A 17,179-nucleotide genomic window follows, 5' to 3' on the forward strand; every position below is an offset into this window, starting at 1 on the left:
GAGGTGATGCACTTACGATGATGGAACAAGGCAGGGAAGTACACAGTGAATGGCAAGCTCAGAGGAACAGAGAGATCTTGGGGTTGAAACCTATGGAATACTGAGAGGCTTGGATAGAGTGGACACAGTAGGAAAAACGAGGACCTGAGGGCATAGTCTCAGAGTGAAGGGATGACCCTTTAGAACAGAGATGGCGAGGAAATGTTTCAGTCAGAGGGTGGTTAATCTATGCAACTCCTGGTCATACAGAGCTGTGGTGACCAAGTCACTACATGCATTTACAACAGATTGATATGTTGGTAAGAGGTGCAAGGGTTATGGGGAGAAAGCAGGAGAATAGGTTGAGAAACATACGAACCATGATCAAATCACAGATCAGACAATGAGTCAAATGGCTGAATTCTGCTCCTATATCTTATTGTCTTGGGTTGCTTGACCACAGATCCTTGAAGGTAGCATGATAGGTTAATAGGATAGTAAATAAAGCATATAGGGTGCTTGCGTTTATCAGTGATGGCATAGGTTATAGGAGCAGGAAGGTCACGTTGGGCTGTACAGAACTTCGGTTAGGCAACAGCTGGAGTGCTGTTTACAGTTCTGCTCAACATACCATAGGCCGGATGTGATTGCACTGGAGGGGGTGCAAAGGAGATTCACCAGGACGTTGCCTGGGATGGAACATTTCAGATATGAAGAGAGGCTGTATATTCTCTGTCTTTGGAACAGAAAAGGTTGAGGGGGTGCCTAAGAGAGATATAAAAGACTGAGGGGCATGGACATATAGTTAATTGAAAGCATTTGTTCACTTAGCTCAAGGGTCAGTATCAAAGGGACACAATTTCAAAAAGACAGGAGATTGAGATGAGATTTGAGGAAAAGCTTTTCATCCAGAAGGTGGTGGGCGGCTGGAATGCATCGCCTGAGAGGTAGTTGTGGTGGAAAATCTCAACTTTCAAAAATTACTTGAGTGAGCACTGGGAAGTGTCATAGGATTTAAGGCATGAAAGTGGGTCAAATGTAGGTAGTATCGTGCAGTACAAACTTCATAGGTTTGAAGGGCCTCTTCTGTACTGTATGATTCTAACAACAGTTTTCCGTAAGCTTATAAACAGTGGGCAGACCAAATGGAAGATGTACTTATCAAGGCAGAGCATCGCTAGCCAAATGACTAAATTAATATTTACATCCATTTTTACCAGGGATCATGATGCTGCCAGTCATATTAAAAGAAAAGGTAGTTGAGATGTTGAATGATCTAAAGATCAATAGAGAATACTAGAGAAACAAGTCACCATTTAAAGTTGATATGTCATTAGGATGACATAGCTTGCAATAAAAAACTCAGAGATAAGGAACTTGCAAAAGTATTAACCAATAATCTTCCAACCCTCTTTAGACACAGAGGCCATACCAGAGGACTGGGAAATTGCAAATATTACACTCTTGTTCAAGAAATAGTGCAAGGATGAACTCAGCAACTACAGATTAATCACCGATTGCAACTGTGGGAAGGCTTTTAGAAATAATAATCCAGGATAAAACTCATTTACATTGTCTTGTGAAATCAAAAAAGATTTGCCTTTAATAAATCTGCTTAACTAGATTGATCTTTTATAAAAGAAACAAGTAAACAGGATTGAAAAGGATAATGCAGTTGATGTAGTGTACACAAACTTCAAAAGAAAAGGGTCTGAAAGAAGAACATGGGATAAAAGGAGCATAGATAAAAAGTTGGCTGAATGTCAAGTGAATGGATTAGTTGTTTAGCCAGACCAGGTGGTGATTATACAGTGGGGGTTTTCAAGGGTCAGTATGAGTTCCAGTACTGATTTTATAATAACCAAAGTCGTGTACAAAATTTACAATACTTCCAAGTTTTGTAAACTGCAAGGATAATGGTTATCTGTAAGAAGGGAGGCTGATGAAATTGGTGAATCTGCGACAAATGAAACTTCATGCAGAGAAGTGTTAAGTGATACATTTTGGTGGGAAGAACAAGGACAGGCAACAAAAATAGGTACAATTTTAAAGCTATATAAGAATAGATCTGGGATAATGCAAGAAGACAAAGTATTGAGTTCATAAGAAAAAAGTATCTTTATAAGACATTTTTCTTTTGGCCTCAATTTTAGGCACTTCAGTTTGAGGGAGGATATGAAGGCCTTGGACAGAGTGCAAATAAGATTCAGAAAAAAAAACTGTTAGAGAGAAGAATCTCTAGTTACATAAGCAAATTGGAGATACTGTGTTTGTGTTTGTTCTTTTTCACGAAGAGATTATATGGATTTCAAATCGTAAGCAATATAGATGGATTGCGTGAAAGCATCATGACAACTGGTCATCAATTTAAGGTTTACAGTGTCAAAAGTAATGACAGCAGGTTTTCTTCCCCCCCCCCACCCCACTCCCACACAAATATGCACCAAGAGTTGAGGATTTCAAATTTAAGTGCCTGAAAATGGAGGATCCAAATTCGATTGTGGCTTTCAAAAGGGAAGTAAATAATGATCTAAAAGATAAAAATTTGTAAGGGTATAAAGAAAGAAACTCAGAACTGCTCTTGCAAAAAGCTGGCACATGTGTAAAACGTTCTTGTCCTTTACCTATTCAATGATCTATAACCGAATAGTGTAGAGGTAGCTATAAAAATAGCCAAGTCCCCTCTTCACATTTAAATTAATTCAAAAGAATAACTGACTAGGGGAAAGTGTTCATTTGAAACAAATGAGGTTTTAGCAACTGAATTTATTTAACAAATGCTTTTTGGAAAAGTGCAAGACATTCTGGACACAGGTTTCACAAATTTTAATAAACTAACGGAGTCTACACATCCGCAACGCAAAAACAAGTCAGTATAATAATATTGCACACATGACAGTACGCAGTGCTTTACCTGCAATTTGAAGACAATGACATGAGGTAATTAGATCTTACAAACTCTACAATAATCAAAAAGATAGTAGAGACACATACGGCAGGATAAACAAGTGATCAGAATATAACGGAAAAGGAATTGTGTGGAATATTGAAAGATACAAGTTTGTGGAATACCCAGGGTAGAGGTAAGTGGAGAATAATTAATCATTATCATTTCGAAAGCATTTAACTCTGTTAGCCTTTCAATGTTAGCTGCTGTGTTACAGAAGTCCAAAAAGAACAAAGGTCTGGTGCTTCCTCTCATTTATCATATTTCAAATGTTTTTATAATTACAAAGAATTTAAGGTGTTTATAAGAGATGAGATAGTTCAAACTAAATTCAAAGTACTAAATTTAAAAAAGCAACCTTATTTAGCACCAAATAGAATTATGCACACTGTATTTTGATAAATTTTGCAGGAATTAAGCTTTTAAATGTTTACCTTCAACTATATATCACAATATCTACACTGAAGTTAACAAACTTTAAGTTTCGAGAATCTCCATACCAACACAAAATATACAATGTAACAATTCTGGTTCAAATTTAGAGCCAATCCTCAAACTGCTTTTCACAACCTTCTTTTCAACCAAAAATTCAAAATCTCTGAATAACACAAGCTAAAATCTTATTCAACCATAAAGACAGCTAAACAGAGAAACCAAAGCAATAAATAAGGCATGGGTTTATTACTGATACTGTTAAAACTGAATTATGACTGATTGAAGGATGCCATGTAGAAATTGTATTAAGGAAATTGATATATAATCAAGTAAGATTAGCTGAGTACAGCACTCTGCCTTCACTAGCCATGACAAGATGCAAGATCTGTCTTCAAATAAAATTAAACAATTTTGAACATTAAGACTAAACAATTGCATAAACTGCGTAAAGCATAACATGTTACAGAATAACCTGTTTCACCACTTTTTCATTCAAACCTGTTGCTTTACCTCCTGTGCTAGCTCATACATCATTACTATTGCTTTGTAATTATTAAATATATGCTTGAAATTACTAAGCTAGAAAATGGTGACTGTAAAGGCTAAATACAGTTTCTAGCTGAAATTAGCCCATTGCACCCAAGAAGTCTGGAAGGTTTACAAAGACTGACAGGAAAGCATTATTTTTTTTGTGCAACTCAACTCATTTTGCCTTTCTTGACACTTCTGCCTGGGAACAGGCCATGACAAAGATGCCAAGTAAACCATGCTGACATATTCGTATACATTTAGCAAGTTTATGGCACTGAACAGTCTGTGTACGTGGTCACCATGTTTCCTCTGCGCTGTGTAACAGTCTTGCAGTGCTGCTTGCCGGAGTTTTGGAACTTCTCAGTTCTCACTGTGTGTTTGTGAGTGCTGCCAAAACTGCTGAATGAGAACATCTTTTCCATGTCTTCAAATACATCATCGAACAATCCACCTCCAAAAGGAAATTGTCTATCTCCAAAGGCAAATTTGTGTGCATTGTGTCCCTCCTGGTGTGCCCTGAAGTGACTATCAAAATGTTTTTTATGATGTGTTCTGTGGCCCAAGTCAAAGTCAAAATCTTTAAGGAAGTCATCAAAGTTGAAATTGAAAGAATGGGCACGATGGCCACCATTGCCTGCATTAAAAAACTGATGACCCATGTGATCATATTCTTTCCTTTTCTTCTCATCCGAAAGGACTTCATATGCTGCAAAACAAAATGCTAATCTTATTGAAAGCAGACAAGTTGCAATAATGAACAGCAATGTACCAAAGAAAGCAATCTTAAAACGCTGACCAAATTATTACGGAAAGACGTAGATTTAAAGCGAGGCGTTAAAAGGGGAGAGCAAAACAAAAATCACTAAGCAACAGAATTTCATAGCATGACATTAAGCTGCCAAAGGGACAGCCCAGAACAGTGAGGTGAAGTGACTAGAAGAAATAACACATAGACGTGTCAGTGAGGTGAAGGTTAGCTGACAGAGGTGAGAAATAACATGTGAAAAAGGCTACTAAAGGATTCAAATTCAGATACAAGGATGATCATTTTTAAAATGGATGCATTATGGGAATAGTAGTTAACAGATCAATAAAGACAAGAAGTGAAAAGCTTATGGGTCCTAGAATGGGACAAATACAGCAGGATATTAACTATAGCTTACAATGGTAGAACAGGTTTCATACTTGGAGATGACTAAAGACATGGAAGAAGAGTTCAGGTGAGGCAGATAAGATGATATGGTTACAATGGTGTATATAAGCTTTCTTTCTTGTCAAAGTCAGATGCTTAATTCACTATTAAGTAAGATGCCAAAATCATGAAAAGTCTGGTGCATCTTGAGATATAGGCTGAAAAAGGAGAACGGTCTAATTGGCAAAGGTAACAATTATAGTAAGAGCTAAAGAAAATAGCTGTTTTTCTAATGAACAAACTACAGAAACATAGACAGATAAATTAAAATAATCACAAAGACGTCTAATCCACTTACCTTCAGCAATTTCTCTGAACTTCGTCTCTGCATCCGGACTTTTATTTTTATCTGGATGGTATTTCATTGCAAGCTTGTGAAATGCTTTCTTAATCTGACGGTCAGATGAATTTTTTGGCACCCCCAAAATTTCATAATAATCCTTCTTTGCCAGTATGAATTCAGATATCATTAGAAAACAGACAGCAAAGGCAAAAACAGAGTGCGCTGCTGCCATTGTCAATACTTCCTAGAAAATATAAAGACATACATTATATTTACACTAATGTTAATGTATTTCAATGTTACAAACTTCATTACAGCAAAGATCCCCTTCAGTAAGGCTTGAAATTTCCAAAATCTCATTCAGATTGGCATGGAAGGCAATATAAATGTTCAATTTCTTGGGAGACTCATTTGCATTTTGAAAATTAAACAAAGCATGAAGCAAGGTAACAGTGGGAGGCGAAGTACACAGCACCATCTGACCACGTAGTGCAGATTTTGCCGGGAAAAAAAATGATAATTACAATCAAGACTCTCAAAACTGCAAATATCAGGTGGCCTTGCCCCTACATTTTTAAGCCTAAGTTTATGTCAACCCAGCATTTGTCTATATGCATAGAGAAATTAGAGTTAACATTTCAGGTCCAGTGACCATTCTTCAGAAGATGATACCAGACCTGCTGAGTTTCCCCAGCAATTTACGTTTTTATTTTAAACCACAGTTCTTCTGGTTTATTACATAGTACACTTGTGCAAGGATCAGACGAAACTGTGTAAATAATTACTTGAGGGTTCTGACAGAATACACATTGAAAGTTCTCAAATTAATCAAGAAAATATTAATATTTCAGCTGTTATCAGTTACTTGCAAGTTCCCTTCTAAAGATGTCACGCACACCACCAATTTTCAAGAAATTCCAAAATGTCATCATAAATAGGAATACAATACACACATGTACATTTCCTTGTACACATTAATGTTAGAAAGTCTGAATGATCTTGACTCCCAGATTAACTATGCTGAATTCAGTATTACTTTACAGTAAGCCATATTCATCATTAACCTGCAGAATTGCAAAAATCACTAGCCCAATGACAGAAAAAAATAGTGCCAAGTGAATCATCCCCAAAAGAATTTTTGTGCTTTACCACTTGTCCCAGAAGACTTTTTTTATTTCAATTAGCATTTTTGTAGCAACCTCTGGTACAACAGTATTTTTTGCTGGGGTTGGTGCTTATTAGTATAATTCAAGTGAAATACTTCTCAGCGAGTGTGAAACATGCACAGTTCTACTGAATAACAATGTGATGTCTCTTCTCAATGGAGGGGAAAGCGTTATCATCGATTTTTCTGCTTTGCATTTTCCAACTGATTTCAGGAATACTGATAGGATAGGCAATAACGTCACCCTACTTATTCCAAAAAAGGCTCTCTGCTAGGCCTGACGATTCTTTAACATCGTTGGACAGTAAAAAGCTCCCAGACAGAATTCAATTTAAAATGAGGCTGTTCATTTGTCCCGGTAATGTCAGTTACACATCTACCTCTCAAACATCAACAGACGTTCACTTACACCCTGGATAATCACTAACAACTCAATCTAATTGAGTTCAGTAGTCTGCGTTATTTTAAAAACAAGAACGGAGACTTTGATAACATTTTGCCAATACAAAGGGCACAACTTAAAAATACATCATTCGTGTCGTGCTAAAAACTCAACTTGTTTTGTAACTGATCATTGCTTGTAACAGACTCGATTGTCAAAACAATGGCTGTCGAATACAATATGACATCCATAAAGTGCAAAAAAAATCACATTTCAACCAGAGAACCAAAGGTCAGTCAGTGGGCACTCCACACGTTTGGTTGGGTCTTCGGTGAAGGTGGATCCGTTTCTTTGCCAAATTTCTTTTGCAAACAAATTCCAACCATTCCCATTACCTTCAGAAAGTAAAATTTTAACCAAATTAGGCGATAGAAAGTGCTTTTAGAGTTAACGATTTTTCTCACACTTTCACGTCGTGGTGTCGTGAAAATGAGTGGCACAGGAAAGCTGCAATTTTCAGCAACACAACTTGACGATACCACGAACCCGCTTTATTGCTCTGCTGATGCGACGGCTTTGAAACACTCAACCTGACTACAAGCCTGACGCCGGCCGTGCAAATTCGCCATCAACCACTCTCCCTCCACCACCGGGGCTTTCTTATAGCAGTCTTACGCAGAGGAGGGAGAGCACACGAAAGTAAACACTTGTACGATTCACAAATAAGAAAGCAGTAAAATGTAGTTAAATAAAAACCTGAAGGGAAGTACAAAGAAAGCGAAACAGATTTGATTAATTTAAGGAGCAATCTGAGAGGCCTAGTCTATTTGTTAGAAGCACTCACCGTGAGCAGCTGTGCCCACTCCGCACAGAACGGCAGGAACCACCCTGCACTCTTACATCGCGTTCTAGAACCCCTTCCACCACGAATCACTCGCTCATTGGCTATCTGCACGCTGCGTCACTAACCTAGCTCGATACCGTGTTCTTTGTGATTTCACTTCCGCATTTAGGGCTCCTGCGCGTTCCGGTCTTCGCCACAGCCTTGGTTGTGTCACAACGAAATGCCTAGGTATTGCGCGGTTGCTTGCTGCTCTAATCGAAGTGGCCAGTTGTCATCTGATAATCAGAAGTTGGGCTTCTACCCGTAAGTAGAAACAGGCTGAAACATCACCGCCCATGATGCCACTGAAAAATCGAGAATCCTGAGGTCCAACGTACATACAACACCAAGTTTCAGAAGAATATAATTAGGAAATACTAATTAGAATACAACAACTTTGCTTTATTAAAGTCTAGATGGAAAGATAGCTAACACTTTTCGTGTTTTGCATGCACTGAAAAAGTAGAAATTACAGGGTAAGTCTCAATTCCAGATGTGCAGTCAATCCAAACTAATCTATGCACTATTCTGGATCAGTGGTGCTGGAAGAGCACAGCAGTTGAGGCAGCATCCAACGAGCAGTGAAATCGACGTTTCGAGCAAAAGCCCTTCGTCAAGCAGATAGTCAGTGGCATTGCTGACAAGCCAGTCAGAGTCATTGTCCCATGCTTTATAATTAATAATATGTAATTCAGGTTATTGATATGTCATTTTTTAATTATTGAGTATTGGTGGGGTTTGGGGGCTGGAGATCTACATGTACATATTTATATGAGGAGGAATGCACATTCAGGGTAGGTTAGTTAGTCAAAGAGAACCATATAAAAGAACGTGTTGGAGGTAAGAAGACCAAAAAAGATTGTAGAACACAGTGAATTACAAGCACAAAACAATCACACAACACCAGGTTATAGTCCTACATGTTTAACTGGAAGCACACTAGCTTCCGGAGCGACACTCCTTCATCACAAAGCTCCAAAGCACAAAAGAGGTGAGGTTGCAGGTGTAGGGAACAGCAAGAGAGCAGACACAGGAGGAAACAGAAAAAAGTATTTCATGTGGGAACAGAACTCAAGCTCCATTCGAACTAATGCTCCCAATATATAACTGTAACTTGTACTGATTCTTCATGTCAAAGGTGTGATATATCTCAAGGCACATGAATAAAATTTCACACCTAGCCATATGTCAAATAGATAACACAAAGTCTTATCAAAGGGATAGGTTGTAACATATATCTTGAAGGACAATAGAAAGGTTTATACAGGACTTCCAGAGTTTAAGGCCATGGCAGCTGAAGACATAGCCACAAAAATTAGGAACGGTGAAGAGGGCGGAATTGGAGAAAGACAAACATCTTAGGAGATTAGAACTTGTTCGAGGAAAAGTATGAGTGAAGTCATGGAGGCTTTTGAAAAGAGGTATTAGACATTTAAAATGAAGATGTGGAGGTGCGGGTGTTGGACTGGGGTGCACCAAGTTAAAAATCACACAACACCAGGTTATAGTCCAACAGCTTTGTTGAAAGTACAAGAGCGCTGCTCCTTCATTAGGTGGCGAGTGGGGCAGGATCATAGGACACAGAATTTATAGTAAAAGATCAAAGTGTCATACAACTGGTGCGATATATTGAACAAAGCTAGATTGCTGTCAACTTTTATAAAATCTTTAAGTTATCTTGGGACTGATTTGAAAGAAGTTCTGGGATTTACATATTAATGAAAGCTTGCATTCCCATTTTAAGTGATTAAAGACTTGACAGCAATCTAGGTTTGTTCAATACATTGCATCAGTTGTGTGACACTTTGCTCTTTTACTATAAATTTTGTGTCCTGTGATCCTGCCCCACTAGTTACCTGACAAAGGAGCAGCACTACATAAGCTTGTACTTCTAAATAAGCCTGTTGATTTAAAATCAAGGCAATGCTTCAACAGGCATCAATGTAGATCGAGTAATAAAGGGTTGATGGGTGCATGGGATTTAATAAGAATCAGAGCACAGGCAGGAGAATTTTGGATCATGTCAAGTTTAAGCTGGATAGAATACAGGAGGCTGCCCAAATTTGCATTGCTTTAGTAGATTCTAGAGGTAACAATAGCACAGAAAAAGATTTCAACACCTGAGGCATGAGCAAAATTATACAACATGTACAGTTTTGCATGTCAGGAATGGGGAAAAAGTGGTAGAATAGTCATGAATGAAACATGGGAAATAGATGACCTAATTGATTGTCTGACTGGCACTCAAGATCCAGTGGGATGAGAAACTAGGAATTGTCATGGAAGAGATCACATAGCCAACAATAATTGCAAAAAAGACAGCTCAAAAATTCACTGTGATGAGCAAAGATGAGGAAATAATTGTGTCATAATCAGAAAAAGGTGTGAAATCCCAAACAAAGTGGCTGTACAAAGAAATAGCAGATTCAGAGGATAGATCATAGAAATCATAGGAATACAAAGAGGTAGTTTTAGAACTATGTTCTGAAGCTGTTTGTGTGGCTGCAGTGCTAGCATAACAAGAAAAGAGCCAACAGTGTATGATAAGCTTTTGCAAGACTTACTAACGATATCACATTGTGAAAATCCTAATTCACAACCAATGTCACTTAGATCCTCATTCACTTCATAGTCAACTACAACAAATTGAAAATTGAAACTGAAAAATTAGGTTCATTTTTTTGTGCATGTTCTGTGTGCTCTTAGCGCTCCACTATGGCCTCCACAGCATTGTGACAGACATTGTATTGGTGTAAAAATTAGCTATAATTATGCAGGTCAGAGAAATAATGATGTCAAACACCATGCAACAATTTGAAGATTATTGCCCCAGTCAACTTCTTGCAACTCAACATTTGACTAGCAACAGGAAGAATGTCCTCTCTGAAATTTGCCACATGCTGTGTTCACAACTGTAATGTCAGAGCAGGATAAAGAATATATTGTCAGTAGCAGTGAAGGTGACCTTTGTGAGAAGCTTCAATGCATCTGACTCCTTTTGGGCTAATGGTAAAGAAAAAGCATCTTACAGTTTGCATAAGAGAAGTCACTGAGACTGTCAACTTAATGATAGCTAATTAAATATATATTTCATTCCCTGTTGCCAAAGATAAGCATCATGATTTGTTAGGATTATAAGCTTCCCCATGATGCAGGGTGTCACTTACTGACAGCACAACACTGTGGACACTGCTTGTCAACTTTGCCCTAAACTAGAACAAAAATGAATTCCACAACCTCAGTGTCTATCAAGCATGTGACCATACATAGGCAGTGTAACATTCAGGTCAACATTTTATCGTCTGACAGTACCTATGAGGTCTTTATTCTGTATGAGTTTGCTGTGTAAGTTGCATTCAGCCAACATCTAAAACCAAAGGGTGGCTGCTAGATGATAAGAGCTATCCATGAGCCATTGACTTCTGTGCACAACCGACTCACACAGTGAAACCCATTCTGCCATATGAAATCTGATAGAACAACACAACAGAATGATGGAATATTAATTCTGTTACTTATAAGGACTGTACTCCCAGATGTTACAATTTCTCTCTCCTAAGTAAGTACCCAAGCAATTGTAGTTGTTCTTTGGTGATCATTTACAGAAGTTCTTCTTACGTGCCTGCTTTTCCTCAAAGATTCCTCATTATCTGTGTGTGGTCCAAGTGATTCTTGTTAAATGTCTCAGAAACCACTACTATCTTGTTTATATTTCAACTTTCACATCCATATAGAAATGTTGAGAAGATGTAGTATCTTGGTCATCTCATTTTTCTATGGAGGCGTTCATATTCTAAGAGGCCTCATGTTTAAATGTTTGATTTGCAAATGTTACATGTTTTCTGATGTCTTTATCTCTTTTTCCATCAAAATTATTCAGCACCCAGATAAAAAAATTCAACTTGTTATGTTAATTTTGATTTCACTAATATTTTGCATCTGGATATACTTTTTTGTAGTTTAATGATAATCCATATCTGTTATTATGACAATTTTATCTAGAAGTCTATAGACTTTACTTCATATTTGCTACAATTATTGTGTAAACTGTCTCTCTCAGATTATTTATATTCTTTCCAACTATTGAAATTCCTAACAATACCCTGGGTCAAAATCTTGGAATTCCCTCCTTGATGGCATTGTTGGTTTACGTACACCAAAGGGACTGTAGTGTTTAAGAAGTCAGCTCACCACCGATCTTACAACGGCAATTAACGATTGGCAATAAATGCTGGCCCAGCCAGAGACTTTCCATAAATGAATTTTAAAAAACTCCTATACATGCTCTGTAGTCATTTCATAAGACTTTAAGAACTAGGGGCAGAAGTAGGCAATTCAGCCCCTTGAGCCTTAATACAATCATGGCTGATCTCATCTTGGCCTCAACTCCACTTTGTTGCCCACTCTCCGTCACCCTTCAACCCATTACTGATTAAAAATCTGGTGTGTTCTCCTTAAATTTACTCCATGTCCCAGTCACACTCTAGAGTCCATAAATCTATGACCCTTAGAGAAGTAACTTTTCCTCATCTGTTTTAAATCAACTACCCGTTATCCTAAAAGTATGACCTCTTATTCTAGATTGCTCACATGAAGAAACATCCTTTCTATGTCCACTTTGTAAATCTCCTTTAGCCTCTTATATCCTTCAATTAGATCTCTTCTCATTCTTCTAAACTCCACAAAATATAGGCCTGAACTGCACAATCTCTCTTAATAAGACAAACCCCTTACCTCTGGATTCAATTTCATGAATACCCTCTGAACTGCCTTCAATGCAAATACATCTCTTCTTAAGTAATGGGATTGATATTGTTCACAATTTCAATGTAAAGATTGGGAAATTCTGGAAACAGAAAACAACCTTGTCCAAATTTTAGTTATCCATTCTCTGCATTAATTATTTATTCTGACTGTTGCTGTTTGGTCACTGTACAAGTATTGAAGCAGACCTTAATCTTCAATGTCAAAAAACATATATTCTAATAGAAAATGGGTGCAAAGAATTAGGATCTTATTGCAAGGATTCATTGTAATTAAAAATAAAACTGCACATTTTGCGATAGAAGCTAATTTTTTTCTTTGACCAAACTCTAATTTTCCAAAGACACTTGTAACTAACAGCACAGGCAGCTATGAAGATTCACTGCCTGATCAGTCAGCTGTACAGGTTTACTGTTCCTTTTTTCACCTACCATGTGGAATCTGCTCTTTCACTTCATCCCATTTTAAAAGTAACTTTGTTTCGATTTTTTTTTTACCAAAGTTCCAAAACAACACAACAGCTTATAAAACAGTAATTGCTGCTTCAAGAATTTGAAGAAATCATCTCCAACACAGGACAAAAAAACCTTGAAAAAAAGGAGCAGCTCCTACAGTCACAATTTAGTCCCATCCCCCTCTTGGATAACAAGAGGAAAAGACATTGTGAAACTTGAAAGGGTTCAGAAAAGATTTACATGGATATTGCCAAAGTTGGAGAGTTTGAGCCACAGGGAGAGGCTGAATAGGCTGGGGCTATTTTCCCTGGAGTGTCAGAGGCTTATAGAACTTTATAAAATCATGAGGGGCTTGGGTAGGGTGAACAGCCAAAGTTTTTTCCCCAGGGTAGGGAAAATCAAAATTAGAGGGCATAGATTTCAGGTAAGCAGGGAGAGATTTGAAAGCGACTTAAAGGGCAATTTATTCACACAGAGGGTGGTACGTGTATGGAATGAGCTGCCAGAGGAAGTGGTGGAGGTTGGTACAATCATAACATTTAAAAGACATTTGAACTAGTATATGAATAGGAAGGGTTTAGAGGGATATGGGCCAAATGTAGGCAAATTGCACTCGATTAATTTAAAGATTTCTGGTCGGCGTGGACGAGTTGGACCGAAGGGTCTGTTTACATGCTGTACAGCTCTATGACAATGACGCTATAATATTCCACTTGTACGTCACATTATTTTAATCTCTGTCCCCATTTACAGAAAGTAGTAGCTCAAACTGAGTAATGTTATACAGATGTTGGCAGCTTTTTTGTAACACACTGGCTTACCAAGCTTTCTTCCAGCTGGAGCAGAAAGAAAAGCAAGTGATCTTATTCTGACCTTCATGCACATGTACAACCTTCAACAGACTATCATTACTTTGAAGATTGAAACTGGACAGTAAATGATATGGAAAATATAATACTAACATTAGATTTCACTGTGATGGTCAACAGGGAATAACACTGGAACAGCACAAGCACAGAGTGGCGTACTGCCTAAGTTGATCCATGTCATATTCAAGCAGCAGGGCATACGATAAGTCAATCCACATTGACAGGAATGTAAAAAAGTTCCCATTTGGAAAATAAAGAATCTGCAACTTGCATCACAAAAGTAAAACATTTTATTAGGAAATGTATGTATTTATGATGACAAGTTTTAAGAAGTATTATTTAAGTGGGCTTCATTTTGCATGAGGATATAATCAAATTGATTTATTAAACATTTCCAAAAGCATTATTTAGCCCCTCATATTTTGATTCACAGGAATATGTTACAAACAACAATAATGCTAACATATTTAACCAGTCTTGAACTCATACACATTAAGATAGAATTTGTATTTCAGTTACACTAATTTAGAAAGTTTATCTTTTACAAATATAAATGTGTTAATTAACTATTTACCATCCTAATGCTGGATCAGAGTATGAAGGAAAGAGTTTAATGGGCAGGTTTAGGAATATCTAACTAAATATCGCTTAATATTAAGACTAACTTCAGTATGAGAAGCAGCTCAATAATAAACTTCACAATAATGTATAAACCTTTAATGTAACAAACATTGTGTTTTCTCTTTAAAAAAGGTTTCCACTGCAAAACAAAGAAAGACTTAACAAATGGATCAAAAACATGAAACATGACAACTGGTTCCCCACAAAGCATCAATGCATATGTAGTGAACATTTTACTGCAGATTCATTTGAATGGCGCTGGGGTATCCGTTATTTGAAGCCACAGGCTGTACCAACTGTTTTCCCATTTTCAAGTCATCAGCAGGTAAGATTAACTCTGACTTTTAAGTGGGTTTGGGACATTATAATGCAATAAATGACCATGTTATCAATTCAAGACCCCAAAACTTTATCTTTCAGAAGAAGAAACTGTGTTCTCGATATATTCGTAGGAAAAATAATTTTCCAAAAGAACCATCAGAAACAAATCCCCAAAACTTTGGACCTGCTGCAACAAATGAAGTAACAACCAGAGAAAGACTAGAATCATCAGTTCCTAATGCAGAGTGTGATGAGCAATCCCAAAGGAATTCAGAACTTAACACTGCATCTGACTCCCTTGGAAATCCAGAACAATCTTTTGACACCACATTAGCTGAATCCTTCATAACAATAAAAGAGCTTGAAACAAACAAATTGTTCAATGATCAGCAACCCTTTGTCACTGAAAACGTTCTACAAGTTGAGCATTCATATTGTAGACAGGATACTGGCAAGGCCCAGCTCTGGGAAAAGATTTTCAGATTACAGAAGAAGATAAAAATACTTCAGCAACAAGAGCAGAGGACTGCAGCAAAGCTTAAAAAAATGGAACAACTGATTGAGCATCTGAGAAAAGAAGATCTTACTTCTGAAGAAAAAATGAAGGTTATGGAAAACTGTTTGACCACATTTGAGTTAACTGTGTTACAATAAATATCCTTTGTGATTATAGAGTCATAGGGATGTACAGCATGCAAACAGACCTTTTGGTCCAACCCGTCCATGCTGACCAGATATCCCAACCCAATCTAGTCCCACCTACCAGCACCTGACCCTTATCCCTCCAAATCCTTCCTATTCATATACCCATCCAAATGCCTCTTAAATGTTGCAATTGTACCAGCCTCTACCACATCCTCTGGCAGCTCATTCCATACATGTACCACCCTCTGCTTGAAAAAGTTGCCCCTTAGGTCTCTTTTATATCTTTCCCCTCTCCCCTCTCTGGACTCCCCAACCCCAGGGAAAAGACTTTGCCTATTTATCCTATCCATGCCCCTCATAATTTTGTAAACCTCTATAAGGTCACCCCTCAGCCTCCAACACTCCAGGGAAAACAGCCCCAGCCTGTTCACCCCCTCTCTGCAGCTCAGATCCTCCAACCTTGGCAACATCCTTGTAAATCTTTTCTGAATCCTTTCAAGTTTTACAACATCTTTCCGATAGGAAGGAGACCAGAATTGCACGCAGTATTCCAACAGTGGCCTAACCAATGTCCTGTACAGCCGCAACATGACCTCCCAACTCCTGTACTCAATACTCGGACCAATAAAGGAAAGCATACCAAACACCTTCTTCACTATCCTATCTACCTGTGACTCTACTTTCAAGGAGCTATGAACTTGCACTCCTAGGTCTCTTTGTTCAGCAACACTCCCAAGGACCTTCGCAGGACATATACACTTAATGGTAAGATTTGCTTTCCCAAAATGCAGCACCTCACATTTATCTGAATTAATCTCCAACTGTCACTTCTCAGCCCATTGGCCCATCTGGTCAAGATCCTGTTGTAATCTGAGGTAACTCTCTTCGCTGTCCACTACATCTCCAATTTTGGTGTCATCTACAAACTTACTAACTGTACCTCTTATGCTCGCATCTAAATCATTTATGTAAATGACAAAAGGTAGAGGGCCCAGCACCGATCCTTGTGGCAGTCCACTGGTCACAGGCCTCTACCACCACCCTCTGTCTTCAACGTTTCAGCCAGTTCTGTATCCAAATGGCTAGTTCTCCCTGTATTCCATGAGATCTAACCTGGCTAATCCTACTGAAGTCCATATAGATCACATCTACTGCTTTGCCCTCATCAATCTTCTTTGTTACTTCTTCAAAAATACTCAATCAAGTTTGTGAGATATGATTTCCCACGCACAAAGCCATGTCGACTATCCCTAATCAGTCCTTGCCTTTCCAAATACATGTACATCCTGTCCCTCAGGATTCCCTCCAACAACTTGCCCACCACCGAGGTCAGGCTCACTGGTCTGTAGTTCCCTGGCTTGTCTTTACCACCCTTCTTAAACAGTGGCACCACGTTTGCCAACCTCCAGTCTTCCGGCACCTCACATGTGACTATGGTTGATACAAATATCTCAGTAAGAGGACCAGCAATCACTTCCCTAGCTTCCCACAGAGTTCTCATGTACACCTGATCAGGTCCTGGGGATTTATCCACCTTTAACCGTTTCAAGACATCCAGCACTTCCTCCTCTGTAATCTGGACATTTTGCAAGATTTCACCATCTATTTCCCTACAGTCTATATCTTCCATATCCTTTTCCACAGTAAATACTGATGCAAAATATTCATTCAGTATCTCCCCCATTTTCTGTGGCTCCACACAAAGGC

General features: G+C 38.2%; 2 protein-coding genes across 3 annotated transcripts in view; one reads left to right on the plus strand and one right to left on the minus strand.

Moving 5' to 3' along the window:
• Positions 1-2,790: 2,790 nt before the first annotated feature.
• Positions 2,791-17,179, minus strand: part of dnajb9a (DnaJ heat shock protein family (Hsp40) member B9a) — a 36,112-nt gene continuing 21,723 nt past the window's right edge. The window contains exons 1-3 of one of the 2 annotated variants that reach the window (XM_060839827.1): positions 7,759-7,829; positions 5,383-5,611; positions 2,791-4,598 (exon numbers count right to left, since the gene is read on the minus strand). In XM_060839827.1, the coding sequence (XP_060695810.1) occupies positions 4,159-4,598; positions 5,383-5,599 (657 nt within the window). In that variant the 5' untranslated portion in view covers positions 5,600-5,611; positions 7,759-7,829 and the 3' untranslated portion in view covers positions 2,791-4,158. Of the gene's footprint in view, positions 4,599-5,382; positions 5,612-7,758; positions 7,830-17,179 lie in introns of those variants that run through there. The other variant, XM_060839826.1, reaches the window with a different exon arrangement.
• Positions 7,952-15,525, plus strand: LOC132824695 (THAP domain-containing protein 5-like). The gene is made up of 3 exons (XM_060839362.1): positions 7,952-8,061; positions 14,639-14,831; positions 14,927-15,525. The coding sequence occupies exons 1-3, from the start codon at positions 7,979-7,981 to the stop codon at positions 15,479-15,481; spliced, it is 831 nt and encodes a 276-aa protein (XP_060695345.1). The 5' UTR covers positions 7,952-7,978; the 3' UTR covers positions 15,482-15,525.

Source organism: Hemiscyllium ocellatum, chromosome 19 (genome assembly GCF_020745735.1).
Source record: "Hemiscyllium ocellatum isolate sHemOce1 chromosome 19, sHemOce1.pat.X.cur, whole genome shotgun sequence".
Lineage (NCBI taxonomy): Eukaryota > Metazoa > Chordata > Chondrichthyes > Orectolobiformes > Hemiscylliidae > Hemiscyllium > Hemiscyllium ocellatum.

Bases quoted from the DNA above. Each gene is read 5' to 3' on its own strand.
- LOC132824695 (XM_060839362.1), top strand. From the start codon at position 7,979: ATGCCTAGGTATTGCGCGGTTGCTTGCTGCTCTAATCGAAGTGGCCAG. The intron at 8,062-14,638 runs GTAAGTAGAAAC...TCTTTAAAAAAG, and splicing joins CAGAAGTTGGGCTTCTACCC to GTTTCCACTGCAAAACAAAG. The intron at 14,832-14,926 runs GTAAGATTAACT...TTTATCTTTCAG, and splicing joins CATTTTCAAGTCATCAGCAG to AAGAAGAAACTGTGTTCTCG.